General features: G+C 32.7%; 1 protein-coding gene across 1 annotated transcript in view; it reads right to left on the reverse strand.

Annotated features, from left to right (window-relative positions):
* Window positions 1-990: 990 nt before the first annotated feature.
* The window catches only part of LOC105620023 (voltage-dependent calcium channel type A subunit alpha-1-like), a 67105-nt gene continuing 51079 nt past the window's right edge, over window positions 991-17016 (reverse strand). Inside the window, exons 21-28 of the mRNA XM_012201535.1 lie at window positions 16031-16515; window positions 13124-13228; window positions 12950-13053; window positions 7816-8027; window positions 6202-6211; window positions 3241-3368; window positions 1616-1764; window positions 991-1082 (exon numbers count right to left, since the gene is read on the reverse strand). Coding sequence (XP_012056925.1) covers window positions 991-1082; window positions 1616-1764; window positions 3241-3368; window positions 6202-6211; window positions 7816-8027; window positions 12950-13053; window positions 13124-13228; window positions 16031-16515 — 1285 coding nt within the window. The remainder of the gene's footprint in view (window positions 1083-1615; window positions 1765-3240; window positions 3369-6201; window positions 6212-7815; window positions 8028-12949; window positions 13054-13123; window positions 13229-16030; window positions 16516-17016) is intronic.

Raw genomic sequence — 17016 nt, forward strand, 5'->3', positions numbered from 1 at the left:
TTAATATATATATATATATATATATATATATATATATATCAATAATCGTGATAATTTTATAACAGTTGCTTTATCTTAATAGTGTGCAAAATTCTCTATCTTTCTAATTCTTGCAGACAAACTAAATTATGTTCAATATAGCATTTTATTATTCATATCGTTTCGCCCGAACGCCATTTATGAATTCATTCGTGATACATTCCTATACATTCCCATACGCGGTAATGAAGGAAATTGATTTAAGCGATTATAATGATTATAATTTCATATGGAATTTCATGTAACACTACAGAACATAATTTAACGAAATGCGATGACTAATGATTGAAAAAGCTGTGAACAACACGTACAAAATCCGCTTAGATTCTCAGATGACTTTTTGTTTATCATTTAATTGTTTATCAATTCTAAAGATGATGTTTTTGCTTCACATCATGACTCGTATCAATCAAGTAGAATAGATTGTGAGGAGATACAAGGACGAAACAATATAATTATTTAAAAAGTAGAGTTTCAAACTAATTAAACACGCTGATGTATATAAAAACACGAGTGACATATAAATGATGTCTTTTAAACCCGCATTACTATTTATAAAATAAGATTTGTGGATTGTATTTAAGAACTGAACACACTATGAAAATAATTACACATTAACATATTAACATATTATAACAACGAATATACTACCTACAACAATCGATTAGTCAATTTTCTTGATTGATTAAAGATTTACTGGATAATGGCGTTTCTAATGTAAAAAGCATCGAATAACAACCAGAAAAGAAAAGTTTTTGATGAAAACGTGTTGAATATTGATACTATATTAGTGTTGTACATATTAATTGTTTGAAAACTTCTATTGCGTTGACATTTCGTGATGTCTTTTGCATGTGTTTGTGTGTGAGTATACGTGTGAATGCATATCATTCGTAAAACGGAACGAAGAAACAGTGAAAGCTAAACGATCGTATTGATTATGTAGTAATATCATAATTGCATCGTGGAGACAAGGGAATGAAGAAGAGGAGAGTTGTGAAAGAAATTACCATCGTCGTAATAGTCGCAGTGGTCGTAATAGTCTGTGTAGGCGCATAACAGAACAGAATGAAGAAACGTATTACATTGAGTATCACACAGAGCTTTTCTGCCTCGAATAAAATCAACATTATAGCAACATTCATGTTTTTTATAAAACCGTGACCACGAACTCTCTTTCGTTGCTTCCGCTGAACGCCAAACAGATTGTAATCTAACTACAAAATTTAGCAATTGATAATTTTCAAGAATGCAATAGAACGTAAATAATGGCGCTATTTTCGACTTCTGAAACGATAAATCATTAAGCCAGTTGAAGATAATCATAATCAATAATAATTAGTAATAACTATATAATAGAAATAACACCAAGAGAATGGAGGTACATCGGTGATACGGTGATAGAGTACAAGGATGCTGTGTTCGCAGTATTCCAGGCTGATAAAAGACAATGAGATAGAGAAACCGGTTTGGGAATGAATAACATGAAACAGAGTTCGCTGTCATAGTGAAAAAATTTATACTCGTTGCACCGTCGTGGCTTTCACTGGTCGGAATTATCACTGGTACGTCGTACCTCGTATCCTATGCCGATGATTATATTGTAACGCATGGGGATGATGAGTGTGCCTTTGTATCTCGACGACGTTGCTAACGGTGTCGCTAAACCCTGGTCCGTCGTGACCATGATGGTTGTATCGGCCTTGTCGTCTTGGCGATGGCGATCTAGGCATTATTGGCGATTGTCTTCTGCAAATTATGACAACAACGAGAAAATCATACTACATGATATAACTAATACATTAGTCATGTCTATAAAAATCAAGTATTGGAAAATCAAAAACTTCATCGTCCTTGATTCAGTAGTTGGAATATACTAAAGTTTAGTTTCCTCGAGTTTAATGTTATATTTTGCTGGAATATATCTTTCATTCTCATTTTGTAGTTTGAAATACGTTAGACTTTCGAATTTCTCTCGTTTCTCAAACACAATCGAAAAATTTGTGTTACATCTCATTTTTAATACATCTCACGTGTTCTAAACAGTCCACTCAAATTTTTGTGTTAATTTTACATAAAATGAATACATTACTACAAATATTATGTACAGTTAACTCAAAAAACCGTGATACAATTTATAAGCAAATTAAAACTATATATTTTTCCAATAAAATTAGCATATGGCATGTTAAATTAATACGTACTTTATGTTCATTTATTTTAGAATTTATGTTTTAAAATACATTATTTTTATGTTGTTCCTTCACTTACTCAAAATTACGTTATTTTGGCACTAAGAAATTAAATATTAATTTACTATAAATTATTTAAATAACATAATCATATTTAATTAACATTCGAATATGTTAAAAATTCAACACAAAATTTTTTTTAACGAGAACTTGAGTGGACCGGTTTTTAACACAAATGTAATATTTTTACTGTATATTTTGGACTACAATTGGCTGTCTACAAATGATCCTTCTTTGGAATACTTCGTATACATACGTGTACGAATAAATTTGCCCGCAATGTGTATATATATATACATACTTGATCAATACACCTTGATCAAAAAGTTCCCGGAATTACCACCAGGTGATGCTCTGAGTCAGCTGATTTGAGTTCTGTTTTTTTGATTAGGTTGCCACATCTATCATTGACATTCCCATCAAATTTTATCACCATAGCTTGACATTTGTAAAAGTTACGCCGTCTTGAGTACATCTATCTCTGCACGTATTTTCGATTTTTTACAGTTTTAAAAATGGAATTGAATTTGCAACAACGAATTTGTATTAAATTTTGCGTTAAAAATGGATTCAATGATGTGAAAACCTTGGAGATGTTGGGAAACTGTTTCGGCAGTGATACTCTAAAGAAAACAGCCGTTTTATGAGTGGTATGAAAAAACCATTACGGGGAACGCGTTTTAATAAGCCGAAAAGAGGTAATGGAAAAATCGAAGACAGCTTTGATGACTATATCGACAATAGAGTTCCAGAAATGTTTTGAGAGTTGGAGCGCTGGCATGAGTGCGTTGCAGTCGATGGGGAGTACTTTGAAGGGGACAATATCACTTTTAATGAATAAAACTTGTATTTTGAATTTTCTGAATGAATTCCGGGAACTTTTTGATCAAGATATATATACAGCGCGACTTTTTCTCGAAATTTCTTGTTTATATACTACACTCAATACCTTATACTTGGTAATCGTGAACGTCTAAAGAGGAGCGCCGAGGAATGCGGACGAAGGACATCACCAGGATGTGTAAGACTCTCAAGGCTATCAGCACGCGAATCGGACGGTACAACGTCTTGCAGCTCCTAAACGAGAACAGACTTTCGACTTAGTTTGTCTGTGTAATTCAGAATCGGATTTGGAATCGGGGAGTCGGGGTGTTGTCGGTTCTTTGTCTTTAGCAATATCGCGCTGTCGATTTGCGCGTTCCGAACAAGGAATTATCGTAACACTATTATGCCTTTTGTCTCCAAAATTTAAAAGCAGACGCACGTTTGACTTATCATTTGGCTCATTTATGTTAGAGACCTATGATTAATTAAATATTATTCATATGCATAATGCAGTGAGGAATATGTGCAATTTAGATTAATGAAAATAAGAATTGAATAAATTTAACTTATTGTTTTATTAATAAAATTAATAGCATTAGTAAAATTTTACATTGGCTACCAATTTTATTATTGCAAAATATCACAGTAATTTAATATCATAATGATAATTATATCGATCAATTATATGAGAAGAACACGGGATAAAATTTATGTGTAATACGATACTTTCTTAAACACGTGCGATTTGCTTCTCTTTGTAATTTTTAGCGTACACTTTTGTGACTAACAAAGTTAAATGTAGCTTCGCAAAAAATCAGGAGAAATTAAGAGATAAGACAGAATAAGAGTAATTCACACACAGAGATACATACATATGTGTGTGTTGAATGGCATGCAAATTAGAAAAGTCTCACTCATGCACATGCACTCGGTAATAAGTTCCGATTGCTTAATTGGAAAAAGGAAAATATCCGTATCTCGAGATGGGAGTCTCTCTCGCAAGAGTGCTACCTTACTTACCAGGATGTGAACATAAAGAATCAAGATAAAACATTACAGTTGAGGAGAACGACACAGTTGTGCGATCATGTTGATTACTTCGTTGCTCCAGCGATAATCCTAAGGCCGAAAGCAGCAAGAGATAAGGGGGTGGGAACTGTTCTATATGAACTGCATCGATATGAGAAGAGTCGCTAAGACCTTTCGGGTGACATATGTAACTATTTCTCTATGTGGTGTTCACGCTAGAGCATTTCTTTCTAAGTGTCGTTATTATTTACAGGAACACTAACACTTAATGAGATCCAGATCGATTCGGCCAAGACCGATTCTTTCAGCGAGCACTGAAGGAAATTTACACAATACTGATAAGTAATAAGAGCACATGATCTGTCCAATGCAAATTTCGTCTAATTCTACTGCGAATCGGTCTTGAGCGCTTATGATCACGACATCACGGACAATACTACTCGATCCGCGCGATTTCTTAAATAATTATCCTTTTAGGATTGGAAAATTTAAAACTCGGATTGTGGCAGAGAACGTTGATTGGCTGGCTTATTTAAGACGTTCTAATCTAATTTAAACATAAATATTTTTGGTTTGTCTAACGGGGCTTTATCTAAGAGCGTACTTCATTTATCTAAATCTCATTACAAGAACTTTTTGGAAAAGATCACATTTTCTAAAAATACTTTTGGTAAACACAATTAATTACAATACTAAGTGTAAGATAGCACACCTAATTTAGCAGAGCAAATTCGCGATAAGAGACGAAATTGTAATCTAGAATTATTTTCAGATAAAATAGAACAATCTACGTGATCTATATTCGATTACAGGATATTTCTGAGTTTTAATAAATTTTTCATTATTAAATTGTTAAAATTTTTATGCATTATACTGATATCACTAGTAAATGTTTTAACATATAGACAAGGATATTTTATAAGATATTATTGTATTAGAAAGAGACAAAAATAGTGATAAATATGATTTCTAATGCAAAAACCTATTTTTTTTATATTAAATAAATAAATTTAGAATAAAAGAAGAATAGAATAAAAATTATGATATTAAGAATTTTAAGCACGACCGTATATGTGAATACAGCAAATACGAGAAAGAAAATCAAGATCGGTCAAATTTTAGATGCTACAAATAATGCAGTATATATTCTTTTTTTTAAATCAATTAAATTTCTTACTTTCTTTCTTTTTTCTTTTTAATTTAAATTAATATAATTAATTTTATATTATATTAATTTAGGGAGGATTATTAGCGTTTCAGAATGATTATGTTGAAACCGACTGTTATCGGCTCGCAATTATATCTGGAATAAATTGATTTAAAAAAAAAAGAACATATAATATACTATTTGTATCACCTAAAATTTGACCGATCTTGGTGGCTTTCTTTATCGTATTGAAATCGTATGAAAAATTAATATATTATTATTCCGAATCTATCAATTTTTATAATCAAAATGACTACAGATAATGTTTTTTAAATCAAAATAATATTAATTCCAGAAAAAAAGTCAAAGATCTCAAGGAAATAAAAGCATTGGTTCAGAAATATCTTGTACTTGCTACGGAACTAACACATCTTAAATATATCGTAATCACGATTAATATATGACCACATCTCTAACGGACAGAGTCTTTTCCGGCTTCTTTTATCGCAATCTACTTCCGATAGGGTCAAGAGAGGGAGGACATTCTCGAACAACTAAGAAAAATCTTTTAAGCTTGGATTGAGCTGACACCTTAAGGTAACGGATCTAGGAGCGAAGTGCGTAGGTGTTGGTAGTACGAGGGTGGTCGGCGGTTATGATAGTGATAATATTGATGATGATAATAGTATTGATCATTGGTATCGTAGTAGTATTGGTTGTGATGGTGACAGTTGTGGTAGTAGCTGTTTTGATCATTCCGCTGGGAGGGCACCTCGGCCAGCAATGGCTCTAGCTCGGGGCGTGATCCTCGCCATTAATTACGAGTATAACTCCAGACCCACCCCCTCCCTGGCTACTCTCTCCGCTGCTGCCTAGTATATCGTACTGGTGAGACATCTTCTAGTTCACCTTTTTGTTTCTGAAATCAAATTAATCGCTATCCTGATATATTGACAAAGAAATATGCTGACAATAAATAGACTAAACATTATTAAACAATATAATAAATTGTTAACTCTTTCCCATAATTTACGAAGCATCAATTTTGAACCCATTAATCCAGTTATCGTGATACAATTATTGGGTTGTCCGAAAAATTCGTGCCGATTTTGAAGGAAAATTGAAACGTAGAAGATTTAAATTTTAGTATACATTTATTAACTTATATAGGTGCCATTCTGTTCTACAACCTTTCTCCATCTTTCAGACAACTTGAAAATTCCGTTCTTCTAGAATATCTCAGGTTTTTCAGCGAAAAACTTTTCTAAGTGATTTTTTACCTCGACCAAAGCGTTGAAGCTTTTTCCATTAAGGGAATTTTGTTTGAATGATCGAAATAGGTAGAAATTAGAGGGCGCAAGGTCTGATGAATATGGTGAATGGGGTAGAAGATCCCAACACTTTTATTGAGTTATCAAAAACACATGAGGCCGCGCATTATCCTGATGAAACACGACGCCCTTCCGGTTCGCTGTTTCTGGACGTTTTTGTTCAATTGCTGTTTTCAATTCGTCTAATTGGGAACAATACTTCTCTGAATTTATCATCTCATTGTTTGGTAAAAGCTCATAATACAGGATTCCTTTCCCCCAGACACAGAGCATGATCTTCTTTGGATGAAGACCGGCTTTTGGGGTGGCTAAAGGTGATTCATTCCGCTTTCCCTAAGATCTTTTTCTCTCAACATTATTGTAAATGATCCATTTTTCATCCTCCGTCATTACTTGCTTCAAAAATGGTGTCTCCTCGTTGCGTTTATAGATCGAGTCGCAAATGGAAATGCGATCCATCAGATTTTTCTCCGTTAAATCGTGGGGAATCCATACATCAAAACGGTTTATGTAGCCAAGCACCTTCACAAAATGCTCGTGGATGGTGGATTTTGACATATTCAACATTTCTGCTAATTTACATGTCGTATAGCGTGGGTTATTCTCAATCAGTGTTTTAATCTGATCTTCATCTGTGGTGGAGAGCCTACCGGGCGTTCTTGATATTCAAGGTTGAAAGCATCAGCTTTAAACCTAGCAAACCATTTCCACACAGTTCTTTCAGCTACAGCATCTTCGCCATAAACAGTTCTTGTGTGGCATTTTTACCTTTCCGGTAAAAGAAAAGCATTAAATGCCTAAAATGCACTTTGTTTTCTTCCATATTCAAAAGCGTATAAAACTGACAAAAATAACGTATCGCAACCCAAATTTTTTTTCAAGTATGTCTGAAGTACCGTCTTTTACGATATGCACGGATCATTTGTTTTTAATCGTTCTGATATATTTAGACCTGTTTACACCACCTCCTTACACTACCTACCAAAAATCGGCATGAACTTTCCGGACAACCCAATATATGAATTTCAATGTTTCTATGTTGTTCCCTTACTTCAAAAGTAATATAACTAAGAGAATTAAGTTATTTCGAAAAACGGGAAAAAACTATTTTTTATAATATCATTTTATCTTATATCTTTCCTGTAATATTTTTTAATGCATTTTACTTTAAAACAGATAAAAAACTGCATACCTGATGCTACGCTGACGTCTGTGCTCGGCCGCTGCGAGAACGTCTAAGGCCCCTTCCTCCTCATCCGTGTGGTCTCTATGTCGTTCGTGCTTCGCTTCTATGGCCAGTCGTATCATCGGTTCGAGGCTATTCGCCCTACTTCCAGCTCCGTGATTATTTCCGGTGTGATTTACCGCCGCCATGTTCAGCAAGCAGTTGAAGAAGGCCGATGGCTAAATTACGAAACGTGCGAAAGCACACTAGCTATCAGAGCTGATCGACAGGATTTCATGTTTCGATCAACTTCTTTCTTTTCTTTTTTCTTTTTTATTTCTTCATTTTTTTTTTAGTTTCTTTGGCATATGTATGTAAATAAACTATATATATATATATATGTACAGGCACATACAGGTCTTTTTTTTCTTAGCGTTACCTCTCATCGATGGTCTTTCGAAAAATCGTGGTAGAATGTGAGATGCTTATAAAGATCGGAAGCATTCAAAGTCGAGAATCAACAGTATAAAAAACGGTGAGAAAGATTCTCAGAATAAAAAGGCGGCCATGCTAGAGAAAAGGCATGCCGTGATGGTTACTTGTGTTTATTTTACGATTCTTCCATATTTCGAATTACTGTATATGTTCGAGAGAACGTGTGTGAATGCAAGAATTGCAAAAAACAGTAGCGTAAACGGTTACAGCGAGGCAAATTTTATATATGCAAAGCCTGCATATGTTGATCGAGACTGCTATGTATATAAAAAAAAAGAAAAGAAATGTCATTTCCCTTTTTTCCTTTGTATATGAAAATGTTATAAGTGGACACAAATGCGTTAGTAAGGAAACGCGGTTAATCTTTTGAGAGACATAATAGTACTGCAAAAATGCAATTGTTAGTAAGCATGCAAACGAGTCAAATCCCGATGTTTTACCTTAGTTTTGCACATGTTCTATATATAAACAATTATTTTAAACAATTTAGACGTTATAATAATAGAATTCTTTTTGTAACTTTTCTTAGTATTGCGAATTATTGCGGATAATTTATTATATTTTATATTGTTATATTCGTGAATAGAACATGGATAATTCATTCCGCAAAGATCATACAAATATGCCAAATAATTGTGAACAAAATTGAAATCGGTTACTTGGTATGTAAAAAACGGGTCTTAAGTAGAAATATATTCCAAGATTGAGGACTCTGAAACATGCCACTATAAGATGTCTCAAAATTATTGTATTGTAATAACAATTATTTCAGCCTTTAATTTTCGTGAAATCGATAAATCTTTTATCATTTATCGCTTTAACAACTATCATTTTTGGGATATCCTGCATCGGATGCTTATGTCAGTGCTTGCTAAATCTATAAAAACAGGAGCTGCATCTATCGAAAGACACTTAGAATGCAAATAAACGAGGCGAATAAATCGTTTTTCATCTACTGCTTGCCGCTACGAATTGCTTGCCACTAAAGTGATCACCAATGTTTACGAAGTATTTATCAATGTTTATATACTTTTCGTAAGCATCGATTGCTCGCCGTATTCGCGAATTACAGGAACAATTTATAGAGATACTTGCAGATTTTGGTGGATAACTTATTCGCCAAAAATTGAATATATTGTTATTATATTGAAAGATACTTAGTTTACTACATCACAGATTCTTAAGATTGTTTTATCTTGTGTCAGTGCTCGTTAACGCGTGTGCATGTGTATACAATATAGAAAGTGTGTCAAATGACGTATAACGTGTAACTGAAAGAGCAGAAAAATGCTCTAGTAGAAAGCGGAAAACTGTTCTAGTAGTAGAAAGCGATCGGATAAGTTGGGCAATACTACGAGTCTACTGAAATCACTGATCAAAAAAGTGTCTATTTATCTCCTATACATTATTGCGATAAAACTCATAAGAAATCAGAAAAAAAAAGAATCTTTTCGACAACAGCTAGCAGGAGCGTTATCATCAGCTGCCGCATTAATTTCGCACCGTAAGAAAAAAATATTTTTAGGATTATCTAGCATCTAAGAGAAGACAAACGACAAACTTCAAGTATCAAATCTTCACAGCGTCTGAATTTACTTGTTTAGATATTAGATGATCTTGAATCTGTTTTCTTATTAAGATCAAGTGAAGCAATCGATATCTATGTATAAACAATACAATGCAAAAATTTTCTAATAATAAAATTAATTATGACTTTTAGATAATTTTATTACTATTATATATATAAAATTACTATTATATATATAATTAGGTATCCATTATTCCATCAATAGTTTAATAATAACTAATAATCTTTTATTATTAGAAATTTTATTATTTGAAACTTGTAATGAGAGCGAAGTTGAAATGTTTAGAGCAATGTGATTCCAATTTCTACTTTAAAAAGTTTGTATTGAACTAAATAAAGAAGAGATATTTGTCAAAATATCTTTTCGTGAGCAAAATGGACAATTCAGTAGAATGAAAAAGAAGTATCTACACGCTCTAAAAAATTGGATATTGCCAAACGTTCAATTAATCAGAAAAGAGATTTGACAAAAAAAGAGTGTATAAGTCTAAGAGACATTTATCGTAGATTGAGGCAAAAGCTATATTTATGAATATACAATATTATATACATTCGAGAATCGATTATCTCACTGGCTACTTCTCTCTCTAAATAGACTCAAGAAATGGAGCTCTATAAGATCATTTACTTACACATAGCTATACTGGTATTGCCGATCGACAAAGAGCCGATTCTACACGCGCGAACACGTGCGTATGTAGCAATGTGTTACTCACGTCGGCAACAATACGACTAAACAAACAACTCTGACAACGTATTACAATCATATATACAATCATATATATCACTGCGAGAGCCGCTCACACGCGCGGAACCTTGAAAGTTATGGAAAAGAGATCATCTTCCCTTTGAGATTTATAAATATATATATATAATATAGGTTATGCTCGCTTTTGCGTTCACAACGCTTTAAGCGTTGTTTCACTCTTGTTGTTTAGTAAATATTAAACAAAGACAATTGATATTCATAAGCGCTGTGAGCGGCAAAGCGAACGCAGCCATAGCAATAGAAATTTATTTTGAAGTTAAAAATTAATTTAAAAATATAATTCTACAGTTTTATCATGTGCACACTCAACTTATTAAATATACTTGATATCGATAATGATTTTATATGATTATATTGATGACAAGCTGTTTCATCTTTGATAATGTGTACATGATTATGTTAGTGTTAAATAAAAGGCTACTTTACATAAGAAAACTTTACAAAAGAAAAGTCGAAAGTAATTGTATACACTCATAACGAGGAAAAAAAAATTGTATGCACTGTAAAATAGAAAAAAGACATACCAGAGGCGCATTAATTTTATTATAAATAAAAAATAAAAATTAATTTACGAGTTATTTCGCGCAATGTGTTTCATGTACATATTTTATTATTTAAAATATCAAAGAGATAAAAAAGTTATCAAAATATATAAAAGATTATTTATTTATCTTAAAGAAAAAGAAAAGTAATTCGTGTAAATCATTAATACTTGAAACACTTCGCATATGCGCGATGCATTTTTTTTGCATTCATCGTGTGCCTCTGGATAAGTGTGAGTGAAGAGTGAAGTAAAAAAGATTGGACTGTGAAATGTGTTATTTTAGAAAGAAATGAATTATATGCTGCAAAAGATTCATTTCTTTTTTAAAGTAGTAATATTTTTATGAAAATATTAGAATTAAATATTGATAAAGAAATCGAAGAAATTTTTGCAATTAATGCATTAATGCGAATCGGATGAATGTGATTAAAATTTAAAAATATAAATTGTACAATCAAAAAAAACAAAAGAGTGTTAAGATAAGATCGTTATCGTTCTGGAAAATAAAGAGAAAAGACACAAGGAGATGATTGAAAAATATGTGAACATCCTTCTGGTTTGAATATATTTAAAAAAATTCAATCAATTATTTATTACTGTGTGCAAATTAATTATTACTGTTAACTGCTATTCTTTAGATGTCATTAATCAGTTTACTTAAAAATTCGTAATTATTTTGTTGTAGAGATACTCAATTAAAAAATAATAAATATTATGTTCTTTGTTATCTAATAATCTAATTGAAATCTATTCAGTATTTTCAGGTTTACTACGATATACAAATATTTATTCAATCGATTTATCGATTGATTAAATTAAATTCTTTTATTGATATAAATATAACTTTTTTCAATTCAACATCGATCTTAAAAGTGATTTATATTAATAAATTATTTAAAACATATTAATAGCAATCGATGGAGCAAAAGCAGATAATCTATATTAATTATTTGCATAAATTTTGAGATACAATGTTTAAGTACTATCACATCTAATTGTTTCTACAAACATTGACTTAGCTAATATAAATAGAGAGAACAATTGTGCATAAATAATTTGACTAAACAGTTTGTTGTTTCTGTCATTCCATTTTTAATTGGATCACACAATAGAAAGGCATTATTTTCTTCTTGAACGTTATTTTTTTCTCTAACGTTAATTCCTTTATATATGTATAATTAGATTTATTTTCCAGTAAAAATTTGATATAAACTTTTTCGTAAGATATTATTACTTATTCGTAAGAAGACTACAATTTAAATATTTAGTAGAATCTAATAAATTTAAATTAATTCAAGTATATCTATCTTTTAGAGATTTTTCCATCTGTACGAAAATTTCATGATGATATAAAGTTTCGAGTGACCAAGACTACATGAGACTTTCAGAAAATACTCTATTCAAGTTCATTCGCGAGCTGTCCTATCACGAGGAAACCAACGACAATCATTCATTTCATTCTTAATTGATATCCTCCATTTCGATTTTTCAATTCGTTTCTTTTGCAATGATAGTTTAAATAATCAAGATAGAATCATTTATTTAATAAATATTTATTTATACCGATTTATTTATATCGATTTATACCGTATTTTCATTTCACAAACTTGTTTAACGAGAAACAAGAAAATCGAATATAATTCAAAAGAAAATCGTAAATGAAAGACCACTAAAGAAACTTAATACTAGAAATGCACCTTTAGGACTTGCTATCGTTCTCATAAAAAATATATAATTAATTTGAGAAGAAAAAAGAGAGACTCACCTGTTCGGTAGGCTTTAACTGACTGAACTTTGTCGATCTCCAATTTTCGAGTATCAGAAGGCAGACGTATATTTTACCCACAGTGAGCTTGTCTCTACCCAATTCTGGAAGAAATTGCAATCATTAGATATTGCAAAATATATCTTGTTGTGAATAGCGAAAAGCAAGTTTTACCGTCATTTCTAGGTAGTAAAAGGTCCAACATCTTTTTCGCTTGTAAAGGCCAAATATTTCTGATCGTGTCTCGCAGTTCTTCATTGGCTTGATTCATTTCATCGGCTGGAACAAAATGAAGAATTGGACTATTTGTATGATTAATTGATAGTGTAAAAAACAAAACGTAAAAAAACGTAAAAAATAAGAAACAAATGTATAATAAGGTATTTAAAATATATTCTTGAGACTTCCACGGGTGCTTTCTATATAAAGATTATGCGTTTCGCGGGTTTCCTCCGTGTCCAGATCCATTCTTGGAATACCAACGTTTCATGAACTTTGCAATCCATTTCATCAAGGCGAGGAGCAGTCTTATACTGAGTTGTTCCTCTGGGCCGTTCCTTTTATATTACGCTACTTATTGGAGTGATGGGGAGAAAGAAGAGAATTATGGAGGGAAAAGATGGGGGAAATTAGTCAGTTCAATAACGGGAGAATAGTTTTTCATATTTTATTTTTGTTGTAGCCATTATCTCTATTAGATTGTTAGGGTGTTTATCTCTATTTGCTTGTCTTTCTTGGAAAGTATGATGTAATGTTGGTTATTGCGATTGTTTTATCAAATAGTATTTGATGTCTTGTTTCGATGTTGTGTTCTGATAATGCTGATTGTGTGAAGTATTTTAGCCTGATATCACATTGATATTCTTTTATCCGTAAGTTGACTATTCTCCCAATTTCTCCAATGTATACTTGCCCGCAGGAACAAAGTATTTTGTATATTTCGAGTTGAGGTTTCTTAAGATCTTTGGGATTTCTTAAGATTTGTTCTATTGTTTTGGATGATTTAAAGATTCGGATATTATGTTTATTTAATATTCTGCCAATTCGATTTGTTGTTCCTTTGACATATGGAAGAATAGATAGGATCTTTTCGTCTTGTTGTCAGAGACCGTTGTCTTGTTTGCATGTTTGCATATTGATTGTTTTGATTATGTCTTTTTTGTCGTGTCCGTTTTCCTGTAAGACTAGTTTTAAATGGTTGAGTTCTGTCTATAGATGTTCTTTATCAAAGATGGTGAAAGCTCTATGTACAAGTGAATTGATTGCAGACTGTTTTGTGGTGCGACTCGGCATGTAGATATCTACCTGTGTGTGTTGGTTTTTTGTACATTTGATAACCTAATCGTCAGATTTCTTAGACAAGAACATGTAGGGAAGTTTTCCGTTTTCCTCTATGTCTATAGTGAAATGAATATTTGGATGTTGTTTATTAAGGAAAATAAGAAATTTACGGAGTTCGGGTCTGCCGTGTCTCCATATCACGAATGTGTCATCTACATAACGGAACTAAACTTCTGGTTTTTTAAGTGTTTTTCTAAGGGCCTCTTTCTCAAAATGCTCCATGAAGATGTTGACGATTACAGGAGAAATAAGAGATCCCATTGCCGCTTCTAAAGCTTGTTTATAAAATTGGTTGTTATAGGAGAAGTAATTGTTTATTAAGCAATGCTCTATTAGCGGGATGAAATCGGAGAGGACTTCATGTGAGGTCTTTATTATATTTAATGAGTCTTTTATTGGGACTTGTGTGAAAAGAGATTCTACGTCGAAACTTACAAGCAGGTCTACAGGACATAGTCGGATTTTTTGGATCTTTTATATGAAATCCGTTCAGTTAGTTATGTGTGATTCGGATTTTCCAGTGAGGGGTTATAGTGTTTGTGTGTTAGGAAGCGGGATAAATTGTATGTTGGGGAGTGTATGATGCTAATAATCGATCTGAGGGGATATTTGGTTTGTATGACTACTTTTGGAAGCCCGTATAGTCTTAATGAGAGAGAATTTGTAGATTCTAATGTTGATTTGATTTTACTGGAATGTTACTTTTTTCCACCAAGATCTAGATGTTCTATGCAATTGTATTAGTTGGTTCTTTGTCAATCTTTTTGTATGCTTTGTTTGAGAGAAGGTTCTTCATCTTTTTCTTATAGTCTGATGTGTCCATGACTACTGTCGTGTTGCCTTTATTGGCTGGAAGCACGATGATGTCTGTATCCCTGTTCAGGTCTTGGAGGATCAATCGCTCTTGTCTAGTGATGTTTGATGGATTTAGCTCTGGAAAGAATATTGGTTATTTGTCTGCAGATATTATCTGCTTGTTCTGATGGGAGTCGGTAGATGGTTGACTCTATTTGGCTAATAATCTCTTCCTTTGGAATTTTTCTAGGTGCCACTGCGAAGTTAGGGCCTTTGGCAAGCCCAGATATAATATCTTGAGATAGGTCTTTGTTGGATAAGTTTTCGACGTTAAGACGTAGAGAGAGTTGTGGATTTTTGTGAGAGACAAGATTTATATATTTCTGTTTCTTTCACAGGATTGTGGTGAGTCTTCATGATTTCGTATGTAATACGATCTTTAGATATCATGCCGCAATGATAGGATGGATTTTAAAGGTTTTATGAGAAATCTGGACTATTTGTAACTTAGTGAAATGAATGTATTCTTTGATGAGGATTCTCTTCTTTCTCTCCACCACTCCAAGTAGCGTAATATAAAAGGATCGGAGGAACAGTTCAGTATCAGGCTGCTCTTCGCCCTGAAGTGGACTGCAAGGTTCACGAAATGTTGGCATTCCAAGAATGGATCTGGACACAGAGGAAATCCGCAAAACGTATAATCTTTATAAGATATAATCTTTATAAGATATATATTTGAAATATATTATTTTCTGGTAATGCTATGATGTAATGTTAGAAAATATTTTCATAAGAATGAAAGATGTGTTTCTTAAAATATCTTCGACTTCATTACACATGAAAGATACAAGAATTGAGAAAAATTACATTACTCAACAACTGTTTTCTGCAAAATGATAGTAACCATTTCCCTTTTCTACGCCACATAAATTTCTATGGACTCACCGCATCGCATTTTTATGCTGAGATTCTCGCGAATGAGGGCGAACAATGTTGTTGTGAAATTCGCCTTGCCATCACTGTCCACTGGCATATTCATTCTGATGAGCTTCTTGTATGCAAGTCGATTTGGGCACTTGTTGCCAAACCCCAACGGCGGATCTATATTCTTTAGCATATCATATATCTCCGTGTAGTGGATCTTGCCAGTGGCGTTTGGATCATATTCAGTCCAGATCCGCACAAATTCGTCGAGATGATGTGCGCCCAGAATCGACGAGTCCCGCGTGAGATAATCAAAGTTGTCCATGATGACGGCGACGAAGAGATTCAGCATGATGAATGAGCAGAAGAAGATGAACGACACGAAATAAGCATAGGCAATGTTGGAACCGCAACCGTCCTGTTCGGACTTCTCGGCTTTTGGGTGGCAGGGACGGCCCTTTACGCAGGACAACATAATGTTTGGCCAAGCCTCGCCCGTGGCACACCTGAGAAAATCACATATGAACATTTCTATTACGCTTTTCATGTTACTATATATCAATAGAAACGAGAACTGTGAATACTTCAGCAACCTAGCGCATCGCATACGCCAGAAAAACCGCAATTATTATGCTAATATTCTCAATCACATGCAGATCTTCCAATTCTAGTTAACCGATAACGCTTAACAAACGCTTTTGCATGAAATTGAATGGAAAAATAATGGATTTCTTTTTACTACACCTAATATCTTAACAATGAATTTGTACAGCTGTAGATATCTATTTTCAAGTATAACAAATCGCCATAACTAATTTCGCAGTTAACTCTCTAATCTCATAGCAACTTTGTTAAGCGTTATCGGTTAACTAGAATATATATATATATATATATATATATATATATATAATAAATTAAATTTTAGTTTGTATGTACTACTAACTAACTAACTAACTTACTATTATTAACTAACCTAAAATTAGTTTAGGGTTATTTACTAAATTAAA

Source organism: Atta cephalotes, assembly GCF_000143395.1.
Source record: "Atta cephalotes unplaced genomic scaffold scaffold00023, whole genome shotgun sequence".
NCBI lineage: Eukaryota > Metazoa > Arthropoda > Insecta > Hymenoptera > Formicidae > Atta > Atta cephalotes.